The 24,400-nt window shown below is 62.3% G+C and overlaps 1 protein-coding gene across 3 annotated transcripts; it reads right to left on the minus strand.

The window, feature by feature from the left end:
* Positions 1–3,701: 3,701 nt before the first annotated feature.
* Positions 3,702–23,747, minus strand: LOC123796443 (tripartite motif-containing protein 26). Of its 3 annotated transcripts, none has more exons than XM_045803923.2 (8): positions 23,625–23,747; positions 12,005–12,491; positions 11,795–11,890; positions 10,137–10,367; positions 6,966–6,988; positions 6,305–6,420; positions 5,916–5,948; positions 3,702–5,507 (listed from the first exon to the last, which is right to left on the minus strand). In XM_045803923.2, exons 2-8 carry the CDS (start codon positions 12,440–12,442, stop codon positions 4,801–4,803), a joined length of 1,644 nt encoding a protein of 547 aa, XP_045659879.2. In that variant the 5' UTR covers positions 12,443–12,491; positions 23,625–23,747; the 3' UTR covers positions 3,702–4,800. The 3 variants fall into 3 exon arrangements, with proteins under 3 accessions (XP_045659879.2, XP_045659878.2, XP_045659877.2); XM_045803922.2 differs by lacking the exon at positions 23,625–23,747 and adding an exon at positions 23,357–23,465; XM_045803921.2 differs by lacking the exon at positions 23,625–23,747 and adding an exon at positions 22,489–22,704.
* Between the last annotated feature and the right edge of the window lie 653 nt (positions 23,748–24,400).

Consider the following 24,400-nt stretch of genomic DNA (forward strand, 5'->3'; position numbering starts at 1 on the left):
CTTCCGCTGTGTCCTGCTCGTGACCACCGGAGTCCCGTGCTTGACTCTCCTGCATCCCGGCTACTGGGGAAAGGGTATCAGAAAGGCACAGGGAGCAGGGCCTTCCCCTGCTCGTGGTGCGGGAGGTCTCACCGGGGCGTTCCCGGGAGCAGTGCAGGCCGCGGGGCTGGACATCAGCTCACGACCTCCCGTTCTGGGATCTGCTGTCAGAAAACCGAGCTCGCAAATGTGATTTGTAACAAGAGATTCGGGACCCCCCAGCCCCACATGTTCTGACGGCTCCAGAATCCCGCGGAACTTCTAGCCCCTCGGTGTTGGCTTTATTGAGTGATTTTCTCGCATGATCGTAGCTGCTCAGGGAATAATTTCTGAACAATCACGTTTTCTAAACGTATAAATGTTTGAAAGATTTATTAATCCGAAGAGCTTTAAAAACTACCTGCCCCCCCCCGCACACATCATAATAAAGTCACGAGTAACAGAGCTGTGTCCTACGACAAGTGCGTCTGACGGTCTCCGACCGCAGTCCAACAGAACGAAAAACCAGAAAGCGAAGTCACTTTCTCTACTTTTACAGAAGTTTTATGTTTAAAAACGTACTTGTAAATGATTTATGGGCCAAATTTGAAGCCATAATGAAAATTTTAAATACTGAAAGCTGGAAGGCAAGGCAGAGGCCGCAAGCACATGATGCGGCCGGCGCTGTTGTGTTCGCTGCTGCTGAGACGTAACCGCAACGGCCCGAGTCCAGCCGCTCGAGGAGACGAACAGCCGCGACCCCGGTTCCTGTGGGTCAGCAGTGGGAGCCGCTGCGCTGGGCGGCTCGGGCTCACAAGCACGGCTCACGGTGTCCGCTCTGTGAGGAGTGAGCCCCCCACACTCAGGGGTGAGCAAGGGAGACAGCTACGAAGTCCGTGCACACGACTTTAAACCCACCACAGTGAGGCTGGGATGGAACTTACAGCCTCAGGTGCATTTGCTAAAGAAAAATGAAATCGTAAAATTAAACTGTCTCAGTCAACAAATTTTTAGGAAAAAGAGTAAACCAAAGAAAGCAAGAGGCTGTGGGATAAGAGCAAACGTCCGTGAAGGCCACGCTGGGACGTTCGACACTGCAAGCCCATTCGTCGGAGAGACCAGCACGGTAGCGTCTTCAGCGAGACTGGTCGAGACAAGCAGACGTACGAAACACGGGAAACGGGGCCACTGAGGAACCGGGAAGAAGTTTAGTCAGTAACTTCGAAAACAGAGACGCACTGGGCAATTTTGTAGAAAACGCCACTTACCAATTGCAGGGCCTGGAATCTCATGCCAACAGCACAGCCAGGTGTTGAGGGCGTCTCGGTTCCCAGCCTGGAGACGCACCTGTCCCAGGCCCGCATTGGCGGCAGCAGCAGCGGCCTCGCCCGTCCCTGCCCGCGCTCCTCACCACTGCTTCTACCCCATCATGACTCAGCTTCTGCAGGGACCGTTTACAAAGACGTGCAGGGTTCGGCAAACCGACGCGGGATGGTGAGGCGTCATGGGGCTGCAGGGGTGAGGCAGGGAGCCCCAGCCCCAATGCGAGCTCCACACTCGACGGCCCGAGCCACGGAGCCGGCCGCCATGATGAATTTGTCTGGTCTCTTGTGGAACGAGCTCCTTGAGGAAAGGGAGCATCTCAGGTGAGGAAGGGCATCTGGCCCCTTCGAGGGGCAGCGAGAGGCTTGCTTTCCGAGTTGGATCAGTACTTCTCTGCCCAGAAGTCTTGAGCAGCTTCCCAGCGCACCGGAAGCAACCCCAGACCCCGGTGCACGAGGCCGACCCCTCACCCGCTCCCCGCGCCCCCCACGGCACTGCAGCCACGCGGGTGCTCCGGCCTGGCCTGTCCCTGCCTGTGGCTCTGGTCGAGCGATCCCGGACCCCCCGTCTCAGAGCAGCCCCGGCTGACCGCCCGTCACCCTCCGCTGGAACAGAGCCTCCACGCGGGCCTCCCACTGTCCCAGCCGGAGGCATCCCGGCCGACCTCGGCCTCTCGGTAAACCAGCGCAGGAGCCCTGCGAAGGCTGGAGGGAACGGAGAAGACAAAGCACGGAGCCACCATCAAGAAATCAGCAACGCTCCCCGAACCGAAAGGTCACGGACACCCGGACAGCGTCCAAAACAGCAGCTTGCAGGCCCCGTCAGGAATTGACTGGGTTATGAGAAGGACGTCAGCGAAGAAGCGGAAAACACAGCTCAGGGAACAGGAAGGCCGAGCCACGATCCGCAGTGGGGCTGTGCACGTACCGGGGCCACAGGCCTCGGGCAGCCTGACCGCGCAGCGGACGACCGGCTCCTGCGGGAAGCCGATGACCGGTGAGGACGTGGGGCTCTGACTACGAATACGGATGAAGGCAATGACGCCAAAGGGGAGAACCAGGCAGTTCCTCACTCCAGGAAGAGAGGTCGTCCGGGGAGGACGGGCAGGCTGTCCCCACAGCTCCCGCAGACACAGCCACGAGCGAACGGCGAACTGAGCTCAGGCGCGGCCCGCGGGACAGCACAGGCGAGCGCTCGGTGAGCAGCGGGGCGCACAGCCAGAGCCACGGACGGGGGTACCCGCGGACACGGCCCACACCCCCGGGGGGAAGTCGTCCGCCAAGAAGCACCGGGAGAGGGCGGGCTGCCCTTTGCTCCCTTCCTGATAAACACCGCGTACATCTGACCACACGTGGAGGCGAAGTTCCCATCAAGACGACTTAAAAATATAAGAAACAAAAAGGTTCAAAAGAGTTTTCGGAGTTAACACCACGCGGCAACTTTCCGTCCTCACGTGCTGGCATACTGTGCGCGCTTCCATGGTTTTGCAAGGGTTTGAAGTGTTCCGTGTGGACACTTTGGCTACAGTTTATTCGGGAAGTTTAACGGTCATGCAACTCGCCAAACTGTGACCTGAAAACATTCCTATTTTGTTCAAATGCAAATGTTCCCTATTTAATAACTAGGAGCTTTTAATTACACAATAATCACCTTAAAAGCTTTCAGAAATTTCAGTACATAAAAATCCTTTCCAAAAAAGGATAAAAGGCATTTTGAGAATTATGAAAATTTTCCATACATAAAAGATTAAGAGAGTATAATTTTAGGGAACAATTCACATCAATCAACAAATAAATGTAAATTTTCAAGAACATGCTGGTGATTACGGCCTCTCAGGATTCGAACGTAGACTGACCTCATTATATTAAAAACATGTCTTATTTGTAATAACGGACATTTTGCATATCTGTATTTAGAAAGAAAAGTAAAAACAACAAATAAAAAATAAAAAGGGGAAGAGCCATGAGCGCGATCTTGAAGGGGCTTCACGTAACTCTTCCTTCTCTATGTCTACGATGGCGATTAAAAAACCAGCAGAGAGAACAGACCGGAAACGGTTGGATGGCTGAGTGTCCGAGGCCGGACGGAGGCTCGGCCGTGGCGTTTCCTTTGGGGAAGGCACCACGCGTTTTCCAAGGCGAGATTCTGCGGGTGCCACGGAATGCCGCCGTGTCACGGGCCGGCGCCGGCTGCACGGATGCTGGGTGTCAGCCGGGGCCTGCACGGCGGGAGAGGGAGACGTGGGCGAGGGCTCCTGTCCGGGGGCAGCAGGGCGTCCTGGGAGGGACCCCGGGCCACCGCTGTCCACACAACCGCTCTGGAGCCCCACGACGGTTCTAATAAAATCCGCGGACCCAGGCTGCTCATTCCACAGGCTTTATTGAGCACCTGCCGTGTGCCCAGCACTGCAGGGGGTGCCGGGGGGGGGTACAAAACTAGAGGCAGAAATTGGAGGGACATTTACAGACGACGTGGGGCCGAGGTGCTGGGGTGCAGGACGCTGGTGCCCGGCTGGGACGGGTGTGGACAAAGGCTGCGGGTGTCGGGCTGGAGCAGGGAGCTTGCGGGCCCAACGAGGCCGTGCTCCAGCCGTCTCCCGACACGAAGACCAACATGAAGGCCGGGTGAGCTCCAGGAGCCCCGCCGGCGTCCTCTCCTCTCCCCACCGCCCTTGTCCCAGGACCACAGAGCCTGCGTGCAGGCAGCCGTGACCCGAGCTTCCACCCTGCTGGAGGAACTGGCCGGGCCTCCTGAGCGGGAGGTCGGCCTGGACCGGACGTCTGCCCTGGTGATTCCCGACGACCGACCACGAGCCGGATGCTCCGGATCCCCTTACCATCTCCCCTCCCCAGGCCCCACCTGACCACACGTGGCCCCAGAGCCACGTGTACCCGGATCCCTCCCGTAACGGCTCGGGGTGCTGGCTTCTTCGATGTGCAACGTCGACCCCGGTCTTAGAGGAGCGAGGCGTCCGCTCTGGGCCCGGTGACTCCACGGCGCTCGGGAGGCTTCTTCACGTGGCCCAGAAACTGCGATGTGTTTTCGCTCTGCTCACGTTCACGTGTGTGACTCTGAGCTGGGGGCAGGGGAGGCCGGCAGCAGAGTGGATGTGGGCAAGGGGGACGCCGGGGGACAGAGGACAGCAAGTGGCCTCGGGGCAGCGGTCACTGGTGCTTTCCCAGGAGCAGCCCGCACGGGACAAAATGCTGTCTCGTCTCTGGTCCAACAGAGCGCGTGCAGAGCTGGGCCAAAGGCCGTGGGCGGCAGAGGGGCCCCCATGGCCTCCGGGGTAGGAACTCCGCACGGGAAGCCCCGGGCTGGGGCGAGTCCCACGGCAGCTGTGTGGGCGGAGCGGCAGCACAGAGCTGCGAGCCGCGAGGGGCCGCGGCCACGGGGTGCCCTGGCCAGACAGCCCCACCCCGTCACGGTCCTGACCCCGAGGAGGGTGCAGCCGCGGGCTCAGGGCCGCAGCAGGAGGCGTGTCCCCGGCCACTTGAGCCACAGGAAGGGGACCAGGCGCCGCGTGAAGGTGGTGGTGAACGTGTAGATGAGCTCCTGCGACTCCGCGTTGGTGAATGTCACGGTGCCCCCCTCGTAATCCAGTGCGATGCCCAGCCTCCGGGGCCGCAGCGCCGGGAAGAGTTCGGCCTCGGGGTCCGTGTTGGCCCAGATGCCCGCGGAGGACAGGCGCAGTGCCCACACCCCGTCCTCCGGCCGCAGGGACAGGTCCCCCTTCCTCTTCACAGAGTCTCTGGCCACCCCCACCATGCAGCTCTCCAGCACCTCGTCCTCCTCCCCATCCTCCTCCTCCTCCTCCTCCCCCAGCGACTCCTCGTCCTCGTCCGTCTCCCAGTCTTCATACCCGTCCCCGTAGCCCGCCTCCTCCTCCTCCTCCTCCTCCTCCTCCTCCTCCTCCCCCTCCCCCTCCCCATCGTCCTCCTCCTCCCCCTCGTCCTCCTCCTCGGACCAGCCCTCCCTGTCCACCTCCACCTCCCAGTACACCTTGCCCCAGGTGAAGCCCTTACTGCCCAGCACCCCCGGCTCGCAGTCGAACTGCTGGGGGTGCAGGTAGGTGGTCTGGTAGAGGCTGCTGTAGGTCACACACTTCCAGTCCTCTGACAGTTGCAGGTACCCGCTGGCTGACTGCGGGTCCAGCGTGACGCTCACTGCAGGACACCGAACGAGGGACGGCGTCACTGGGGCGCCCCACAGGACCGCCACAGTCTACACTCAGAGGGCTGCTAGTCACAGGCCTCTCCAGGGGATGCAGTGCACAATCGGACTGCAGGGCATGGAGGGAGCACGGTGCTGGGGCCTGCGGCACAGGCGGCCTCCGGACACGGGAGCCGTGCGGTCAGGCAGGGGAGAACATTGTGCAGACAAGGGTCAGGCGATCAAGAAGAGGCCTCTGTCGCAGATGGGAGACCCAGGGGAGGGGCTGCAGGCTTGCAGCTGGGGACTCGCAGCCAAGTAAGAGCAGGGACCCCCGGGGGGCAGCAGGAGACACTCAGAATCTCTGTGGGGACGGTACTCGTCATGGGAGGTGAACTGGGAACAGCCCTTGGGATGCTCACCTGTCTTATATTCCAAGTCTCTTAGCAGCTTCCCTGGGGAGGAGAGAAGGGTACGAATGACCCTCGAGCCCAGCAAACTTAGGGACCCGTTTTCTACTTGGACAGGATTGATTTCCCGACAGGCCTCCCTCCCTGAGATCCCAACAAGAAAACAGAAAACAACCAGGAGACCGAGGAATGAGGCCGAAGACGACAGTAAGGACCTGGTCCCCTCCTTCGGCATAGAGCCCCAGCTCCAACTCCCATCCCAGTGCACCCCCAGCCCTCAGCTGGGACCCACTCCCGCCCCAGTGCACCCCCAGCCCTCAGCTGGGACCCACTCCCGCCCCAGTGCACCCCCAGCCCTCAGCTGGGACCCACTCCCGCCCCGGTACACCCCCAGCTCTCACCTTGGAACTCTCTTAGGCCTCGCTGCAGGGACAGAAGTTTATCTGAGAATTCTCCCGTCTTTTTCTTAACCACCCGAGCAATAGGCTTCCCAATCCAGAACTTCTTCCTTGGATACCTGGAAAGATGACAGACGGACCTGTTACTTAGCTCTTCTGGCATTTCTCCAATTCTCATGACAATTATGAAGCATGAAGGGAAGCTATGACCGTCCCCAATCAGCAGACAGAGAAACAAGGGCTCAAGACCACTGAGTGAACAGCCCATGGCTGGGCCAGGACTCAAGGGCGTTCAGAATGCTTCTGTCTGCTGAGCACGTCTCCTCCCCGTCTCCTCCCCCGTCTCCTGTCCCGACTCAGGCAAGGACGGGGCACTGGCCGCTCCCGTCTCCTGCCCCGTCTCCTGTCCCGTCTTAGGCGAGGACGGGGCACTGGCCGCTCCCGTCTCAGGTGAGGACGGGGCATTGGCCGCTCCCGTCTACTGTCCCGTCTCAGGCGAGGACGGGGCCCTGGCTGCTTCGGAGAGCAAGTCTCCCGTTCCCGAGGCTGTGTTCTTGCTCCCCAGGAGTGTGGCCGGCCACCATGAAGTGCAGTGGCACCGTTCACTCGCATGGGTCCCGAGAGGAGAAGGGAGTGCGGTGTGCCGCGGAGAGAAAGCTGTTACCTGTTCACGAAGTCCCGGGTGTCCTGCAGGGAAGGAAGCACAGACGTCAGCCGGGTGGGATCCGACCCCACTCCCAGAAGTGCCCACAATGCTGAGCGAGGCGCAACAGTGAACAGGGCGACGGGGCCCCTCCCTGAGGGGCCGCCCCCAGTGGCAGCGGTGGATGACCACGAGGACAGGGCTCATTCCTGTGGCCACGGCTCTGCTGACACCGGCGGCGGGCTGTGCGGGGCTGGACGGGCCCATGTTCCTGCTGGACGCGAAGGCCCCCGGGGGATCCGCACCGGGCAGTGATGGGTGTGAGCTGCTTGCCAGGTGGCTGACACAGCTCGGTCCTCCCCACTCCGACCTCTGATGAGCAGACCCCTGGAGTTACAGTGGGAAGAGGGCACCAGGCAAAAGACTACATTTCCCAGACATCTTTGTGGCCACATCTGGTCATGTGACTGAGTGCCAGCCAATGGGACGTGAAAGGAAGCAGTGACTATAATTTGTGGGTCCTGTCCTTAAAAAGGGGAAGCTGCTGTGTACTCTTAACACAGCCAGGGGCAGCAGCTGGGGACAAGCAGGTGGGGGTAGCCCAGCCTTCCGGAGCCTCGAGGTCAGCTGCCCTGACGGCTCTAGAACCCTCAGCTCCGTTCCCGAAAGAAACAAAACTGTCTTGGAGTCTCTCTCCTTGGGTTTGAACCAGCAGCTCACCAGGGTCCTGGTAATCAGCCACAGGGCTGCCCTGGGGGGCAGATGGGCCAGGAAGGGGCCAGTGGGGTTCTGCAACCTCCATGAGACCCTGTGGTAACCGTCACTTTTGTCGCTCCTTGCACACGTTCTTAACGTGCCTCCCCTGCACCAGGCAGGCCCGGCTCGGGAGCCTGGGATGGGGCCATGGTGCTGGGACAGCCTTGCAGGGGATGCTCGGACAGCCTTGCAGGGGACACGGGCCGTGGGAGGCGCTGGGACAGCCTTGCAGGGGACACGGGTGTTGTGCTCGTGCAAGCAGTAGACCCCAGGGAGGGGGCTGGCTGGCCTCTCTGACACAGTCACTGGACGGTGGCTGCTGATGCAGGTTCCACGGTCTCAGGAAGACCGGCAAGCTCTGCTGCAGGGGAGGCCAGACTGGACGTCAGAGCTCCCTGCTGACCCCCGGCCCACAAAGCACTGGCCCAGACACCGTCGTGAGTTTCCTGCAAATCCTCTCAATCTGTCCCTCCAAACCAGGACATCCCAGCCAGCTTCAGCGGACGGGGCAACAAACGTGGGCCATGCTCCCCAGCTGCTGTGCTGGGACGCGGGCACATGGGCAGTGGGGCGAGGGAGCTGCCAGGACTGTGGGAAGGTACAGGTTGGGGAAGGGTGAAAGGCTGGGAGTGGCCCAGAGATGGTGGGAGACCAAGGTGGGAACCCTTCTTCCAGAGCACAGCGCGGGGGTCCCATGGGGTCCACACACGGGGCCTGCACAGGGAAGCAGCCTGCCCAGGCTCCTGAGGACACCCCCCCCAAGACTCCTAGGGCTGCCCCAAAACAGGCAATCAGAGCAGAGCGGCCGGGGCTGGGGTGCACTCACGCACGTTCCCTACGGCTCGGCTCGGCCTAGTGCTGGGAGAGACGGGCCAGGCTGCCGTTTCAGCGGGCAAGGCCTGCCCGGGGACAGACTGCGGACAGTGTCCCTCTGGCCTCTCCAGCCCCGTGTCCCCTCTGATGTCTCCTGATAGTCCTAGCCCAGAGAGCTTTCTCTCCTTTTCTAGCCCCTTGGTGCAAAGGCTGTGTTCTGCGTCTCTGGTCCTGCTGCCCCCTCCATGCCCGCTGCCGCACGCGACATCCCGGCCTCTGTGTGACGGCGGCTTCTTCCTGCCGACAGCCCCATGTCCTCCGGGAAAAGATTAATGACCGTGAAGGAGTTAGCTGTGTGGTTCCCTTGCCACAAAATCAAGCCCAAACGAGCAGCCAAAACCCAGCAGTGCCGACATCGAGTTCACGGACTGGCTGCAGCAGATGCCCCTGTCTGTCCCCGTCCCCGCGCCCCAGGTGCGTCTCCATCTGAGTGGTGCTGCAGGTGCCACTGGCCCTCGCAGCTCCCCTGGGTGGAGTGGGAGGGGCTCCTGTCGGGATTTCAGCCCCACCAGTGCCCCAGCCATGCGTCTCTCTGCCCCCCACATGACTGCACATCACGTGGCAGTGGCCACGGGGAAAGGGCCGCCCCGCCCCAGGGGGGAGGGGCAGTAAGTGACCCAGTCACCGTCTGATGGAGGAACTCAAGGGCACACAATGGCATCTGGAGGACAGGGGGGAGCCAGAGACCCATTCTGGACAAAATGCAGGACAAGGACAAGAGCACAGAGGCCCAGGAGCGGAGGTGGGACGGGACTCCTGACCTGCCCCGCGGCTGGGCCCCCAGTGACTTCCGATGTAGGGCCCTCACCCCTGCCCTTCCCGACTAGTGAGCCAGAAGGCAGGGCGGGGGAGGCAGGCCGGGCCCCCCGCTCGTGCACCTGCCGAGCCTGCCCTGCCATCTCTCCCGAGGCCACGCTGCTGGCTGGGGCAGCATCTCCCCGGGGGCTCCGTGGCTGACGGGCCCAGCCACCACAGCCTGCTCCCGAGCTGCGAGGGCGAAGGTCCAGCACAGCCCTGCAGACGCGGCGGAGCCTGTGCCGGAGGCTCCTGGAGGAAGGAGGCACAGTAGCTTCTCCACCCGGCAGCTGCTCTAGAGTTCAAGGTTCTCCCCTTCTCGGCAGCAAAGCCGCCTCCTCCAGGCAGTGTTCCAGAGGCACCCCGCTGGCCCTCCGTCCCAGAGGAAGCCTCCCTCCTCCGGCTCCCCCAGCCGCCCCAGCACACGGGCTGCCTGCAGCTTCCCCTGGAGGGCGTCTGCCAGGGACCTGTGGCGGTGGCAGCAACGAGGATGGACGGGAGTCGGAAAATACTGACAACTGTCCCTTCCTCTTCCACAGCACTTCCTAAATTCGTCAGACTCTCTTTTGGTAGAGAGTCTGCCTTCTGAAGGGACACCATGCCGGTCACGTCCTCTTAGGCTCCAATGACCATGGAGGAGGTGGGGCGGGTAGGGGTGACCCTCCCGACATGGCAGGAGGCAATGTCAGGCCTGAGAGGCGGTGGGTCTCCTGCGGCCCCGCACGCGGAGGTGGGACGGAGACCTGGCCGCCCGGGAGGGCATCTCACCTGCAGGAGCTCTGCAGCCGGCTGCTGAGCCTTGGCCTCCAGCTCGGCGATGACCAGCGCTAGCCGGGCCAGCTCCGTGACGCCCCTGCTCTTGTACTTGTCCCGGCCGTCTGCCAGCTCCTGCTCCAGCTTCGCCAGCTGGCCCAGCAGGTGCTGCTCCCGCTCCCGCAGGAACTGGTGGGCCTGCTCGAACTCAGCCACGATGTACTCCCGCTGGTCCTGCAGCTTCTTCTGCAGGGGTGCGGAGGGGAGACGGGGGTGAGCCCTCTGCTCTGGCTGGAGGACCCCTGCAGCATCTGCTGTGAGAGCCACACGAGGCTGGCTCTACCCCATCTGTGCACCGAGGGGCCTCAGAGCACACCGGGCCAGCCTCCCTCCAACACCCAGTTCCCCGACACAGACTCTCCCGCGGGAAACTGAGGCAGCCCTTCCCACCCCATCTCTAGTCAAGCATGCAGCGTGCTGTCTCTGCTTTCCGCCCACCGGCAGCCCTGGCTGCAGGACTTGGCAGACGGTGTCCCCGGGACGCCTCACGCCCTCCCATCTCCCCCACAGTGCTCATCCCACAGCCAGTGCCCCCCTCCCAAAGCTGCTGGCTCCTCTCCACCATCAGGAGTCCGGCCTCCCTCCCCTTGCTGACAGGAAGGACTTCGCCAGGACCTCCTCGGTCTCCTGCACTCTGGCTGTCCCCAGCACAGCGGCACCCAGACACAGCCCACAGCTGCTCATACACCAGGTGAGAAAGCCAGCCCAAAGCCACCCAGGTCAGACCGTCAGGGCTCAGCCTCCCGGCAGGGCCTCTACTGCCCAGCCTCCCAGCAGGGCCTCCACTGCTCAGCCTCCCAGTACAGCCTCCACTGCTCAGCCTCCACCACTTAGCTTCCTGGCCGTGCCTCTACTGTTCAGCCTCTCAATAATGCCTCCACTGCTCAGCCTCCATCACCCAGCCTCCCAGCAGGGCCTGCACTACTCAGCCTCCCAGCAGGGCCTCCACCGCCCAGTCTCCACTGCTCAGCCTCCCAATAATGCCTCCACTGCTCAGCCTCCATCACCCAGCCTCCCAGCAGTGCCTGCACTACTCAGCCTCCACTGCTCAGCCACTACTGTTCAGCCTCCTGGCAGGGCCTCCACCGCCCAGTCTTCATTGCTCAGCCTCCCGGCAGGGCCTCCACCACCCAGTCTCCACAGCTCAGCCTCCTGGCAGGGCCTCCACCACCCAGTCTCCACAGCTCAGCCTCCTGGCAGGGCCTCCACCACCCAGTCTCCACTGTTCAGCCTCCCGGCAGGGCCTCTACCACCCAGTCTCCACTGCTCAGCCTCCCGGCAGAGCCTCCACTACTCGGCCTCCCAACAGGGCCTCCACTGCTCAGCCTCCACCACTTAGCTTCCTGGCCGTGCCTCTACTGTTCAGCCTCTCAATAGTGCCTCCACTGCTTAGCCTCCATCACCCAGCCTCCCAGCAGTGCCTGCACTACTCAGCCTCCATCATCCAGCCTCCCTGCAGGGCCTGCACTACTCAGCCTCCACTGCTCAGCCTCCCAGCAGGGCCTCCACCGCCCAGTCTCCACTGCTCGGCCTCCCAGAAGGGCCTCCTCCGCCCAGCCTCCCAGCTCTGCATGGCCGACTGCCTCAGGCTCTCTGGTAACAGCCTCACTTACCAGTGCGGTCAGGATGTCAGCTTCTCCCTTGGCCTGAAAGCCCTGAATTTTGTCTCTGTCTCTCCTCAAGGTGCTCAGGTGGTTCAGGATTTTTTCCTATGGGAAGACAAGCAGTGAGGACAGGTGGACTCAGGCTGAGTCCCGGGCCGGCCGAGGCCTCCGCAGGGCTCTGGGCCCGGCCTCGTCTCTGGGAGGGCAGAGCAGGCTTACCCTGTGGGGCTGGGCGGCCTTCTCCACCAGCACAGCCGTGTGGGGCCTGTGTTCCCGCGACTCGCGGCACATGACGCACAACAGCTTCCCGTCGTCCTCGCAGAAGTAGTGCAGCTTCTCCCGGTGCCGCTCGCACAGCCGGGCGTCGGGCGGCTCCCGGGCTGCGTCTCCCGGCTGCCTGTCCTTGTCCACCTTCAGTCGCTCGATGTTCTCCACCAGGCTGGCCAGCTGCCACACAGGCCGGATGTTCTCCTTCTTGAACGGCTTCTTGCAGAGCGGGCAGACGGGGCGGCTGCCCGACACGGGGCGCACGTCGGCGGTGCAGCCGCGGCAGAAGACGTGGCCGCAGTCGATGGTCACCGGGTCCCGCAGGTAGTCCAGGCAGATGGAGCAGGTCACCTCCTCCTCCAGGCTGCGCAGCGGGGCTGATGCGGCCATGCTGTCCTCCGCGCAGGGGGGTCGCCGAGCGCCTGCGGGGCTTCCCGTCCTGGGAGACCAGACACGCTGTAAGAGCAGGCCCAGCACGGGGGCCGCCAGCTCCGGGAATCAGTCTGTCTGGCAGCAGACACCCCTCAGCTCCAGCAAGGACCGCACGGACCGGCTAGTTCCCCGGGGAACCGAGCCCAGAGAGGGTGCTGGGGCAGTGAGCGCACAGCACGCCAGCCCGCACCGTGCTGCGGGGACCCTGTCCTTCCATCGCCAGAAAGCTGCTCTGGGGCACCAGTTAGCAAAGAACAAGACGCGAGTTAGCGACCTGCTGGAAGTGTGTCATTGCACACACAAGCCTCCCATGTCTACACCGCATGCGCGACTCCCTCAGCTGTGCACAGCACAAGCCGCACGGCTATTTACGGGGGCGGGGCACCAGAGCCAAGAGGCCACCAGGACTAAGGTCACGGAGGGTCGTGGCCAAGACTCCGGAAGCACGGAGCGTCTGAGGCGTGTCCTCGGGCTGCGCCGTGGCTTTGGTCTCGGTCCCTTTCCCGGAGGACGTGCCGTGCCCGCAGCGCTCAGGAAGGAAACCAGTGTGGGGGGAATGCCCCGCGGGCGGCCACCGACCTGCTGCTGAGGCTCTGGCCCTCGCGGGGAGCACGGCAGTGGAGCACAGACAGGGTCTGAGCCCTGTCAACCTCAGCAGCCCCGGCTCACGTCCGGCCCCAGGAGACCTGCACGGCTGCGGCGACGGCTGCCTCCTGCCCCTGATTCTGTGCGAGCGCAGAAACCTCTCCCACGTACTCTGAGCCTCAGTTTATCCATTGTAAAATGGGGACAGTGACACTTACCTTCAAGGCTTGCTAAGCGGGTCGAGTCAGAGAATTACGGGGAGCACAGCCCCTGGGGGGGACTCCAGCAGAAGCCAGAACGCCTGGCTCCCTGATCTGGCGGGGTTGCAACACGGACAGAGCGCGGTGGAAATGCACGCGGCGGCGAGAGATGAGAGGGTGAAGCCGCCACGGTGACTCTGGGGTTACAGCCCTCGAGGGGTGGGGACCGGGAGCAGGCTCTGCCACAGACCCACGGAGCGCAGCCAGCGGCCAGGCGGGAAGGCAGCGCCCGGGGCCATGGGCAAGTCAGTGCTGCTAGGGATGGTGCGTGGCTGCTGATTACGGACGCGGCAAGTCCACCAGCGAGAGCCCGGCGGCCCCTGCAGTGACAGCGTGAGCGGCCAAGGGACACCAGACAGAAACACAATGGGAACCAGGGGCTGCCCCTGGAGAGCAGACGCCAGCCGACGGTACCGCACAGACGCAGGGCATTGCCACACGGCTGACTGCACATGCCAGCCCGGGTCTGGAGCGGCGGGAGGGACAGGGGTCACGTGCACACAAAGCCCTGCTTAATGGGACGTGAAGACAGCACAGCGTCCAGGATGTCACCAGGTGGTGACTGATCCTAGCAACGCCGTGCGACTGTCCGCGCTGCTGAGGAAATCACCTGACCCGAGCCGTCAGTCCGACACAGAGAGGACAGTGGCCGGCGCTGGGGATCCCGTGGGCTGGGAGCCCTTGACGGAGTCACGCTGCCGAGCAGCTTGCAAGCTCCGTCCCTGCCGTGGAGACAGCATGTGAGGTCTCCGGGGCGGCCGCGTAACTGCTGCGAGCTCAGCCGCGGCTCCCTTCCGCCACGGCAGGTGCTCCTCACCCAGGCTCCATGCCCACACCGCAGGACAACGGTCCCACGTGCACAAGACGCACGGAGCGGTCTAGGGCTACAGAACACCCACACGTGTAGGAGGCGCCACGGGATTCGCGGCACACGGCCCTGCAACCGTCTTTATTATCAGGGGCCGGTCTGACCGTGAAGGGGGTTGGGGGCACGTCCCACGCTGCCAGTATCACCCAGTGGACGGGCCCCCGATGAACCCTGGTAACGCAGAGGTGCGGCCATCGCCCCGAGCGGTGACCAAACCCACGGCACTCACAGAGGCATGACCCGGCATCCGCTTCCCAAAGTGGACCATGTGGAGTCACGACATCCCCTTCGAGGCTCCTGCTGAAACGGGCCCCGAATGGACCTCACTTCCGATGTGCAGAAAGTGTGAGGGGCAGAGAACTGAGCGCCACGTCAGGAGGAACAGATAAAGGCAGAGTGTGGGACACCCCACAGGACAAGGGGCCTGGCCTTCCAGAACGCGACGTCGCGGGGCGCCCGGGGCGCCCGGGGTGCAGGCCGTGATACGACTGGCCCTTGGTTTTGCGTCAGGTCTCGATCTCAGGACGGAGAGATGGAGCCCGCGTGGGGCTCTGCGCTGAGCGCCGAGTCTGCGAACGTTCCCCTGTCCCCCCGCCCCTCCCCACCTGGCACGCGCTCGCTCTCAAATAGATACATAAATCTTAAAAAAAGTCAATGTCCTGAAAAAAAAATTGTTCTTCGCTTAAAAAGACCAAAGAGAAAAAACAGCAAAATGCAAACACCTTGACTGGATCCTGTTTTGTTACAGTTTGGGGACAACAAGAAGTCTGACAAAGGACGGGGCACTGGATCACATGAGCAAACTGGTACAATCTCTAACGGCTTTGCTGAGGTCACGAGGGAGGACGTCTGCGTGGAGCAACGCGGGCTGTGGCGCTTAGAGCGGGGGATGGTTTCAGCAGAATAGCACGCGGAGCAAGTTCCTGAGGAGGGGGCTACAGCTTCCCAAGGAGCACACGTGCGAGGGAGTGTGAGCGGGAAAGACGTCAGAGGCCACCGACAGAGACCAGGCCACGTGGCGGAGCTCAGTGGCCCGCGCGGCACAAGCGAAAGGCTTCAGGGTGACGAGCGCCACGCTCACACCCGGAGCCGCGGGTTTGCCAGCCGTCCTGACCGGGGCATCTCTGTGTGCCGCCCGCCGCTCGGGGCCACGGGTGCCACCTGTGCACGTGCACGAGGCCTGGGGTCCGACAGCGCAGGGCTGCGTAACCCGCACTCACTTCGGACCCACCTCACCTGCCACGTCCACGTCTCATGTTACTCAGTGCTCAGGGTGCTCTGGTGGGAAAACTGAGGCTCGGAGGGTCCAGCAGTGGCCCGGGGGCACGGCTTGGATGCCCTGGTCCACGGGACACCAGGAAGCTCGGATGAGGCCGTCCGCATGGACACGCTCCTCAAGCCGGGCAGTGCGGGCATGCCAGCGTGGACACCGAGGACGGGGTTCCGGTGCGGGAGCCAGGGAGGGACAGGGCCCGCTCACCAGCCACACACTCAGAGCCAGCGAAACACCAACCCCCCGCCCCCAGGAACTCCCCCACGCTCTGCCCTCTATCACTTCAGCCTTCTGGAACATTCTGATGATCTCTCCCGCTTCCATAGTAGGGGTGACCGTCCCCCTGCTCTCCACGCCTGGCTCCGGCCAGACAGGAACCACAGAACACCCGAGCTGGAAGAAGCCTCCGAGACGACAAGGCCCACCCAGTCCCGTCCCCAGATGAGAATTCGGAAACCTGGGATCATCCCCTGGTGACCCCGTAGCAGGGACCACGCATCCCCGCTCCGGCGTGGGCAGCTCCTCTGTGCCTTCACAAACCAGAGTCTGGCTGCGATCCTACAGAGCCAGGCAGAACCGGACACACCCCTGCCTTTTTGGGTCTCCTCTGCCCGCCCCCTTCGTCTCTGGACCCCAGAAAGGCCTCCTGCGTGCCCGCCAACACGTACTGGCCAGGCGACACCACGTGCAGGCAGCACCTTCCAGGGTGTGGGGGCCACGCACAGTTCTTGCCCCAGGGAGTAGCTGGGAGTTGCAAGAACTAGCGGAAGGAGGCACGGCAGTCGGCGTCCACACCTCTGGGCAGACACACTCCTCGCCCCACCCCTACCCAGGCCCGACGGCAGACGGGATGGGTCAGAACACTGGACCCTTTTTTCTTAATAGCCGCCAACTTCTGCCCTGGCAGGCACTAAACCCTCCTTCAGCTCTCCGTGGCTTCTGCTGCCTGCACCCTCCCCCCGATGCCACGGAAAGGGACCCAGGAGACACCGAATCCCAGCCCAGGGACGTGAGTGGAGGGCCGTGGTTTGCACTCTGGCCTCCAGGTTGCCTCTCCTGCCCACACTCGGGGTTCTGATCACAAGCCCCTTCTTTCTCATCACCAGAGCACCTAGCTGAGGGCTCCAGGCCTGGTGCGAAACCCGTTTAAGGGCGCCTGGGGCCCCAGCCGAAGCCCCATTTCTTAATCGGAAATAAGCAAATTCTCCTCGAAGTCAATGTCTGCAACACCTCCTGCAAACCCGGAGAGGACAGGACTCTCAGCAGACGAGAGGCTGTGGCTTAGGCGATGCTGCCGCAGGCCTGGCCCAGGGTTTACAGCCGTGGCCGCGGGCCAGGCGGTCTCGGGGGACGCAGGCCGTGGACAGCGGTTCTCTGAAGCACAGGGCGGCCACACACACCCCTGGGGGCAGCGTGAGACATGCTCTGAACTGCGGAACGGCCCACAGGGCTCCGTGGGGCGTGGGACGGGCTTGACGGTGCCATGGAGGGCTCTAAGTAGCAGAGCTCACCCCAGAGTTCACAGATTCGTGCTGCAGGCCTACTATGTGCCAGGCACTGGGGACGCGGCAGGAAGGAGGCGGGAAAATCCCTGCCCTCCCCCCCAGAGCTCCTGGCAGGCTGTCGTATGACTGAGTGAGGCTTCAGGAGCTGGGACCGCCGCTGACTGTGGGCGCGACACAACCCTCAGGCTTTCCGACTTACGGACAGCTCCCCCTCCGCTGCTCAGCGGGCCGGCCCCTGAGGCCGGCTTCACCCCAGACACACCCTGGCCCCATGTTCAAACGCCCGTGTGACACATGGCCACCCCGGTTAAAACCCCTCCAAGGCTTTCTGCAGCCCCAGGGGTTAAAGTCAGATCTCCCTCCAGCCCCTGCAAGCCCAGCCTTGTCTGCCGGCTCATTTCCTGCCACTCCCTACCCAGACCTGACCCCTGGCCAAACCAAAACCCTCTCCAGGCCTCCGAAGGTGCCACGCACCCTCCTGCCCGAGCCGTCTGAAAACGCTACTCCCTCTGCCGTGAACACGACTCCTGTCCCAGCCCAAGTGTCAAAGCTGCCCCCTCTGGCCACTCCTTCCCGACCGACAGGCTGAGGGCACGCGCTCCCCCGTAGAGCCCAAAGCACCCGCACTGCCTCACGCACGTCTCTGCAGGGGTGAAGCCTGGCTGATCAGCACAGTCACCTGCTTCCCGCCAGCTTTCTCTGTCACGTGTGGATGGACACGGTGTCCGCTTATCCCCAGAAGCCAGCGCCGTGCCTGGCCCAGAGCGTGAGACGCGCATGCTTCCTACAGGCCCGCGGAGCAGGGCAAGCCGTGCCCCCACCTGCCCCTTCTGACAAGACGCTCCATGCCTAGGGAGGGAGAGGCGCTTCTCCCTGTGCCCGGGCAGCGAGGCCTGGCTGCAGGAGTGCAGACGCGGGGCGAGGTGGTGCTGGCGTGGGTGATGATGCCCCCACCCCCACCCCCGTGTCTACACCTAGCTGTGCATTCATCGACGGCACTTTCCCTGGTTTTCGGGGGCAGCTGGATGCCATCGTCCTGCGTCTGTTTGCAGGGGTGCATGCGGACATCATGTTTGTAGGCTGATTGCTGCGAGCGCAAGCTGATTCCGCTCATTTTCACTGCTCTTTGGTGCTGTAATTCTGCGTCGGAGGTGCTGGAGGTGCAGCTCCAGACCAGTGCAGGAGTGCACACCGCAGCAAGGCCAGCCGGTGAGCTCGTTCCAGCCGCATCTACCCCATGTGGTAGCCTGTGAAGTGTGCAGTCGTGATAGCTCTAAAAACGATACACCAACCTTGACTAAGAAATACCTTACTATAAAAACTGCTGTCATTGGAGCGCTCTGGAACCGTGATCCCAGATCACCGTGACAACTGTGACAATAATGTGCGGGTTTGAAACATGGTGAGATGCACAGGGACGCGAAGGCCGCTGTAAAGAGGGTCTGACACGCTTGCCTGCTGCGGGGTCACCACAAACCCCCCTTCATAGCACACGTGGCATCCGCAGAGCGCGGGAAGAGGAGGTACGCCCGCGGGCTACGGCACACGGCCGCCTGACCGTCCGTTTGGGACAACGACAAACACGGCTCTGTGAAGGCTTGTGCACGCGCCCCGGCGCACACGAGCCAGCAGATGTGTCCTTGCCCAGCTCAGGCCACCCTGTTCCCACCCTGACTGTACGTTCCGAGCGGCAGCCACGGGCGCTCATGTTGCTCCACGGCCTTGCCAACACGTGCCGTGTCGGCGTTGATAAGTGTGCCGTCTGGGGGAGGGAAACGAATCCCCCGGTGTGTGCGTGAATGTTTACCGCTGAGCGGAAGGGAGGGGAGGAAGTGGGAAAGGAAGCGGAGCGGGGCACAGAGCCCTGCAGCAGGCAACCGCGGGACGGGGCTGTGCTCTGTGCTCCAAGCAGTAAGTGCCGTCAACACTTTATCTTTTGGGGGGTCCGCCCAGCTTCCATTCTTCCTTCCTCTGCTGACTCTGCTAAGTTTGGTCAGGTGCTTAGGCCACAGCAGTCCCTCCGCTCAAGGGTGGAGCAACAGAACGAGCCCATGCCTCCCCGACCCCGGGGCTTGCTTCAGAGGTGAGGATATGACTCAGGGCTGCTAGTCACAAGGAGACCTAGCTGAGACTGGGAAGAGTCTGCTGTTTCTCCAGAATCTGCCAGAGGCGACGTCAGGATGGTCTGGAGCTACAAGGGCCGTTTTGCTCAGCAGAGGGCGAGCCTGTTTGAGGATGAAGCCCACCGAGACGGGAAGCGCAAGAAACTGGGTCCTCATGGCATCTTGTAAAAGCCTGTATCGAGCTGTGCCTGAAGCCAGCCGACCCTTGAACTGTGCTATCATCGCACAAGGCAGTAAACGCCCTTTATGCTCAGCCGGCTGGCACCTGGGCGTCACCTGGAAAAAAAAGGAATCCTGACTGATAAAGCAGAGGACGATGCTGAAGGTGACTAGCTTGAAAGACACGAAGAATTTGTGCAAAAAAAAAAAAAAAAAAAAAAAAAAAAAAAAAAAACGAAAAACCGCCTATTCACGTAGACAAAGGGGACACCCAGTGGCAGCTCCCTCTCTGGCCCCGCAGGTAGAATGCAATCCGCCAGGACCTGCCTGATCTCCACGCTGCTCAGCCGTCAGGCCCCCTCCCACAGCCCTAGAGACACAACCAGAACCTTCTTCCATCCCCGGCTCTTGCTCTAACTGAAGCCGGCAGTGAAGACTCCTGGGTGAGCACCAAAACCCAGATTTTCGCCCCGTGGCAGTGACTCTGCTGGGCGGCCTGGGGCTACACCCTTGACCTCTGCACAGCTCAACAATGCCAAAAGAGACGGGTGTGGAGGGGACATGGAGGCCATTCGCAGGCCAACGGGAATAAACGTGCAGCGAGCACACTCCGCGCGCAGCCTGAAGTCATGGCCGTTATCGAGAGCAACCAAAGCGGACGGAACAGACGAAATCTCTGGGCCAGGCATCCTGGGGCTGGTTTGCCACAATCAGGCAGGACAAGGCCGGCGTATCGGAGCTGGTTCTTTCAAGGTCATAAATGGAGCCTCTCACCATCTACGGGTGAGTGAGACAGAGCTATTCCGCCTTCGTTCCCCGGAGCAAGGAGGGATCTAAGAACTGGCAAAGGGTACAACTGTTCATCAGACGTAAGCTCTCCACGTCACTGCATTTCAGCCTCTCCGGAATGTGATCCGTAGCACACCCCAACCGAACTGAGACATGTGTCTAGGTGGGACATTTATAAACGGACAGCGACTTAGACTTGGTGGGGTGTGGCCGATCTCCTACAAGGCAGCACCCGGGCGGTCTGTCGACCACGCAGCTCCCATCCTGTCCCCCTCCTGCCCAGTCCCAGCTCCGGTCAGGCCTGCACTGCAGGGCCCACAGCGCTCCCACATCTGACCGACACTGCGGCCTCAGCCGATCGCCAGCTCCTCCCCCAGGGCCCCGACCCCCACCTGCTGTGCTTGCACATGGTCTCTGTTCCAGCGCATCCTGGACGGCTTGAATCGGACACACCCCTCACAAGCCTCCCCCCCGCCCCCCCGCCCGTGCCCATCCTACCTTGGAGCTGAAGGGCTCTCCCCCGGGAGGCTTCTGCAGTTCTGCAGGCGCTATGGGTCATTACGGTACTACCAAGGGCTTCCCGGCCGACGTGGCTGCCCACCTCCCCCGGCCAGAAGGTGAACCCATGCCCCCTTCCTCACTGGCCCTCCACCTCCAGGACCCGGCACACAGTCACTCCGTGCCTCCAGGGCACCATCCTCTTCTTCACCCCAACCCCCACCAGGCCTCCCTTGCCCACTTCACAATCTTGCTTCTGCACAAGGCCCCCTCAGATTAGACGTTCTCGGGCACAAACATTTCCCAGATCTCCCCCTGCCTCCTTCCACACACACTGTTTGGGGAGACAGTCAACATTCCATGTCTACTGATCTGGTGAGTTGTACTTCCTCCTGCATAAGAGTCAAATGAAGCCTTTGTTTTCCAAAGCCACTGTCTTCCCATTCTGACCCCGGGGCCAAAGTCTGAAGGGACCCCAAGAAACCTCAGTTCAGACCGTGGACTTCCTTTTGCGGCTTGCAATGCTTTCTGGCGTGGTCCGACACCAGCCTGTCACTCCCTTGCAGGGAAGTGACGGCTAAGATGTCTTACCCGTCACTTTCTTCTCGGCCTCCGTTTCCTTACCTCTCAAGGAGGACAGTAATGATGTCTTGTCCAGTTCATCACACTGTTTGACATTCAAGGGAAGCCCCCCAGTCAAAGTGCTTTCGACAGCAAAAAGCTCTACAAAAATACCCCCCCGGAAGGACACAGGAGCCAACCTGACAGAGCCCCCAGTAACCAAAGGTTCAACACTTTGAGCGACAAAATAAAGTAGGGTTGGATTATAACCCAAAGAATAAAATAAATATCCACGACTCCATGCTGATGATAAAGGACTGGGTAAGTTAATAAATACGGACAAGAGAGACCAGTCTCCATGCAAAGAATCCCAAATCCTAGGTGCAGCAACTGGTCCTGAGGCAGGAGGAGCACACCGTCCTATTCTCCGGTGGGGGCTGCACAGTCACTTCCTTCCAAAGAGTAGGGTACGAAACGGGGGAAACACAGCAACTTCACAGCCGAGAAACCTGGCAAACCTTTCTCAGGTGAGCCCGAGCCACATCAAGTCCCAAGTCGTGTTGACAGGACGTACCCTTGATGCCGTGTCATCCTCCCAGAGGATGGAGTCTCCCTCCCAGTAAGCCCCAGCCTGGTCTTAGGAGAAAAACACCCAATTCCAGTAGAGGGGCACCCTACCATGCACTGGACCAGCACTCCTCCAAAGTGTCAGGATCACCCCCACCGAGTCCGAGCCGCCGCCTCGGCCCCGGGGACCTAACGAGTCACGCTGACCAATGTAAGCCGGTAAGCTGGACTGGTCTCCACGCCGGACAGGTGCTTGGCGAGCACTCCCCGGCGGAGTGAGCGTGGGCTTGGGCCAGTGACAACAGATCAATGCACCATGCGGACCTGAGGTGTTAGGAGGGGAAAGGTCTGCAAGGTCTTCTATAAGCCTAAAGTTCTACAACGAACGCATTCAGACAAAAATCGCAATTTAGGGAAGAAAACCCATAAAGCCTATTTTAAAAGAGCTGCTTCTTCTAAACTTGGGGGAGGCTCGGCAGTGTCCCCGCACAGTCTGCGGCGTACACGCACGGGTGTCATTCCCCCACCCTCGCGGCGGGGTCAGGATCCCGAGCGCAGCGGGCATCTGGTCCTTTCCGGAAGGCCAAGTAGGGACAGGTAATCCGGGAGAGCGCGCCCGGGCTGGCGGGGGTCAGTGCGCGGCTCCAGGGACAGGTGGCGACCCGCTTTACCGCACAGCGCCCCGCAGCCGCCCTCGGGGCCCCGGGCACCTGCGGGCGCGCCGGGCGGGAGGTCGGACGGGGCCCAGCGCGCGCCGCGGCCGGTCGCCCCTCGCCCTCCGCCTCGGCCCTCCCGCGTCCGACGCCCCCGACTCACCGCTCTCCGAGCTCCTGGGCCGCGAGCGCCGGCCCGGGGCCCGCTCTCCCGCGGCGGCCGGTTCCGGGTCGCGTCCCCGCCGCGAGGCCTCCGGGCTCGGCCGAGCGCGGCTCCGAGATTTCTCCCCGGATCAGCGCCCGGATTGGCCCCCGACGAACGCCGCCTCCCAATGGGAGCGCGAGCCTCCCCGACGTCACCGATCACCGGGCAAATCCGCGGGCCTCTGCAGGGGGCGGGGCGACGGGGCCCGAGCGCACGGACCTGCGACCGGGCGGAGCCAGGGTGCGCGGGAGCCGCGGGCGGGGCGGGCAGGGCGCGCTCCCGGGGAGCTGGAGGGGAGCGCAGTTCCGCGGCCTAGCTGGGCCTCGGTGCGGGACGCGGAAGCCGGGACCCCCGGCCCTCCGCCCGCGCGGGACCCGCGTCGGAGGGGGCTCTGCGGCGGAGTGCGGCCGGCCAGACGCCGGCATTAAGTAGGACTCCCCGCCCCCCACCTGGCCTAATTTCGCGTCCTGGACCCGGAAGGCCTTTGGCACGCACGTACCTAAAGGGGGTTCTTTACAAAAATCAACCACCCTTTCCGAAGCGTCTGCGATGAGGGAGGCGCTTTAAAATACCCTCACACGGGCAGCATTATTGTCCCCATTCCGCAGAAGGGAAAAGCGAGGTTCCGAGAGCTTGGGGGCCCCGCCCCGCTCCGTGCGGCTGTCTCCCTCCTGGTGGCTGCATACGGGGCCCTGGGGTCCCCGAGGCCTCGCTGGGGAGGTTTCCCGGGGCTCCGGCGCGTCCCGGCCACCACCCTCAGCCCCGGTCCCCCAGGCTGCGCGGGGTCAGGGCGGGGCGGGAGAGGGTCTCGGCGCCGGCCACCTACCTGCTCCTGCCGTGGCGCGCGTCGGCCGGCTCGCGGGGGTTGGAGGGTGGGTTTCGGGGTCCTGAAGCCCGGACCCTGCACGGCCCCCGCCCCTCTCGCGGGGTGGGGCAGGAATCTGAAGCGGAAGCCCCGGGTTTGAAGAGTGGCGCTGTCGAGGGTGGCGTGCGCAGACCCACACGCCCCTATTCGTACCCTCCGTCTCCGCCCGCCCGCAGGGCCGCCTCGCTCCCTTTCGGTCCCCTCGGCGGCGGAGGGGTGTGGACCTCACCTATTGGACGGGACCCGCCTGCCGGGCTCTGGGTGTGGTCTGGGCACCTGCTCGTCCCGCTGGTGTGCAGGAGAGCGCGTGCTTCCCAGCCTCCGTCCGAGGACGTACTAGCCCCACTCAGAGGCCGTTCCGTGCATCGTCCAGCCCGAGACGCTGGCCCTGCTGCAGGCGGTCCGCTGTCTTCGGAGCGCGCGGGGACGCAGGCAGGCCCCGCTTATCTCTCAGAGCTGCCTCCCCCCGCCCCCCCCCACCGTCTGGTCCCTTCTTGTCGCTCGGCTCAGCTGGCGTCGCAGGCGGCCTTTCTCCCCCATCTCCATCAGTTCCCCACCAGGCAGCGTTCTGTTTCACTTTCTGCATGCACGTGTCATCACTTTTTAAAGTTTTATTTATTTATTTTATTTAAATTTTTTTAAGTTAAATTCAATTAGTTAACATAGTGTATTATTAGTTTTAGGGGTAGAATTTAGTGATTCATCAGTTGCATACAATACCCAGGGCTCATCACATGTGCCCTCCTTAATGCCCATCTCCCAGTTACCCCATCCCCCACCCACCTCCCCCCATCAACCCTCAGTTTGTTTCCTATGATTAAGAGTCTCTTATGGGTTGTCTCCCTCTCCGGTTTCATCTTGTTTTATTTTCCCCTCTCTTCCCCTATGATCCTCTGTTTTGTTTCTTAAATTCCACATATGAGTGAAACCATATTGATGAGGGAACAGAAGCCAAGCTGAGGACAAAGCAGAAACTGACACCCCACAACCCCCCACCATGGGATG

This window comes from Ursus americanus, chromosome 32, assembly GCF_024610735.1.
Source record: "Ursus americanus isolate L20-20 chromosome 32, mUrsAme1.1.p, whole genome shotgun sequence".
Classification (NCBI taxonomy): domain Eukaryota; kingdom Metazoa; phylum Chordata; class Mammalia; order Carnivora; family Ursidae; genus Ursus; species Ursus americanus.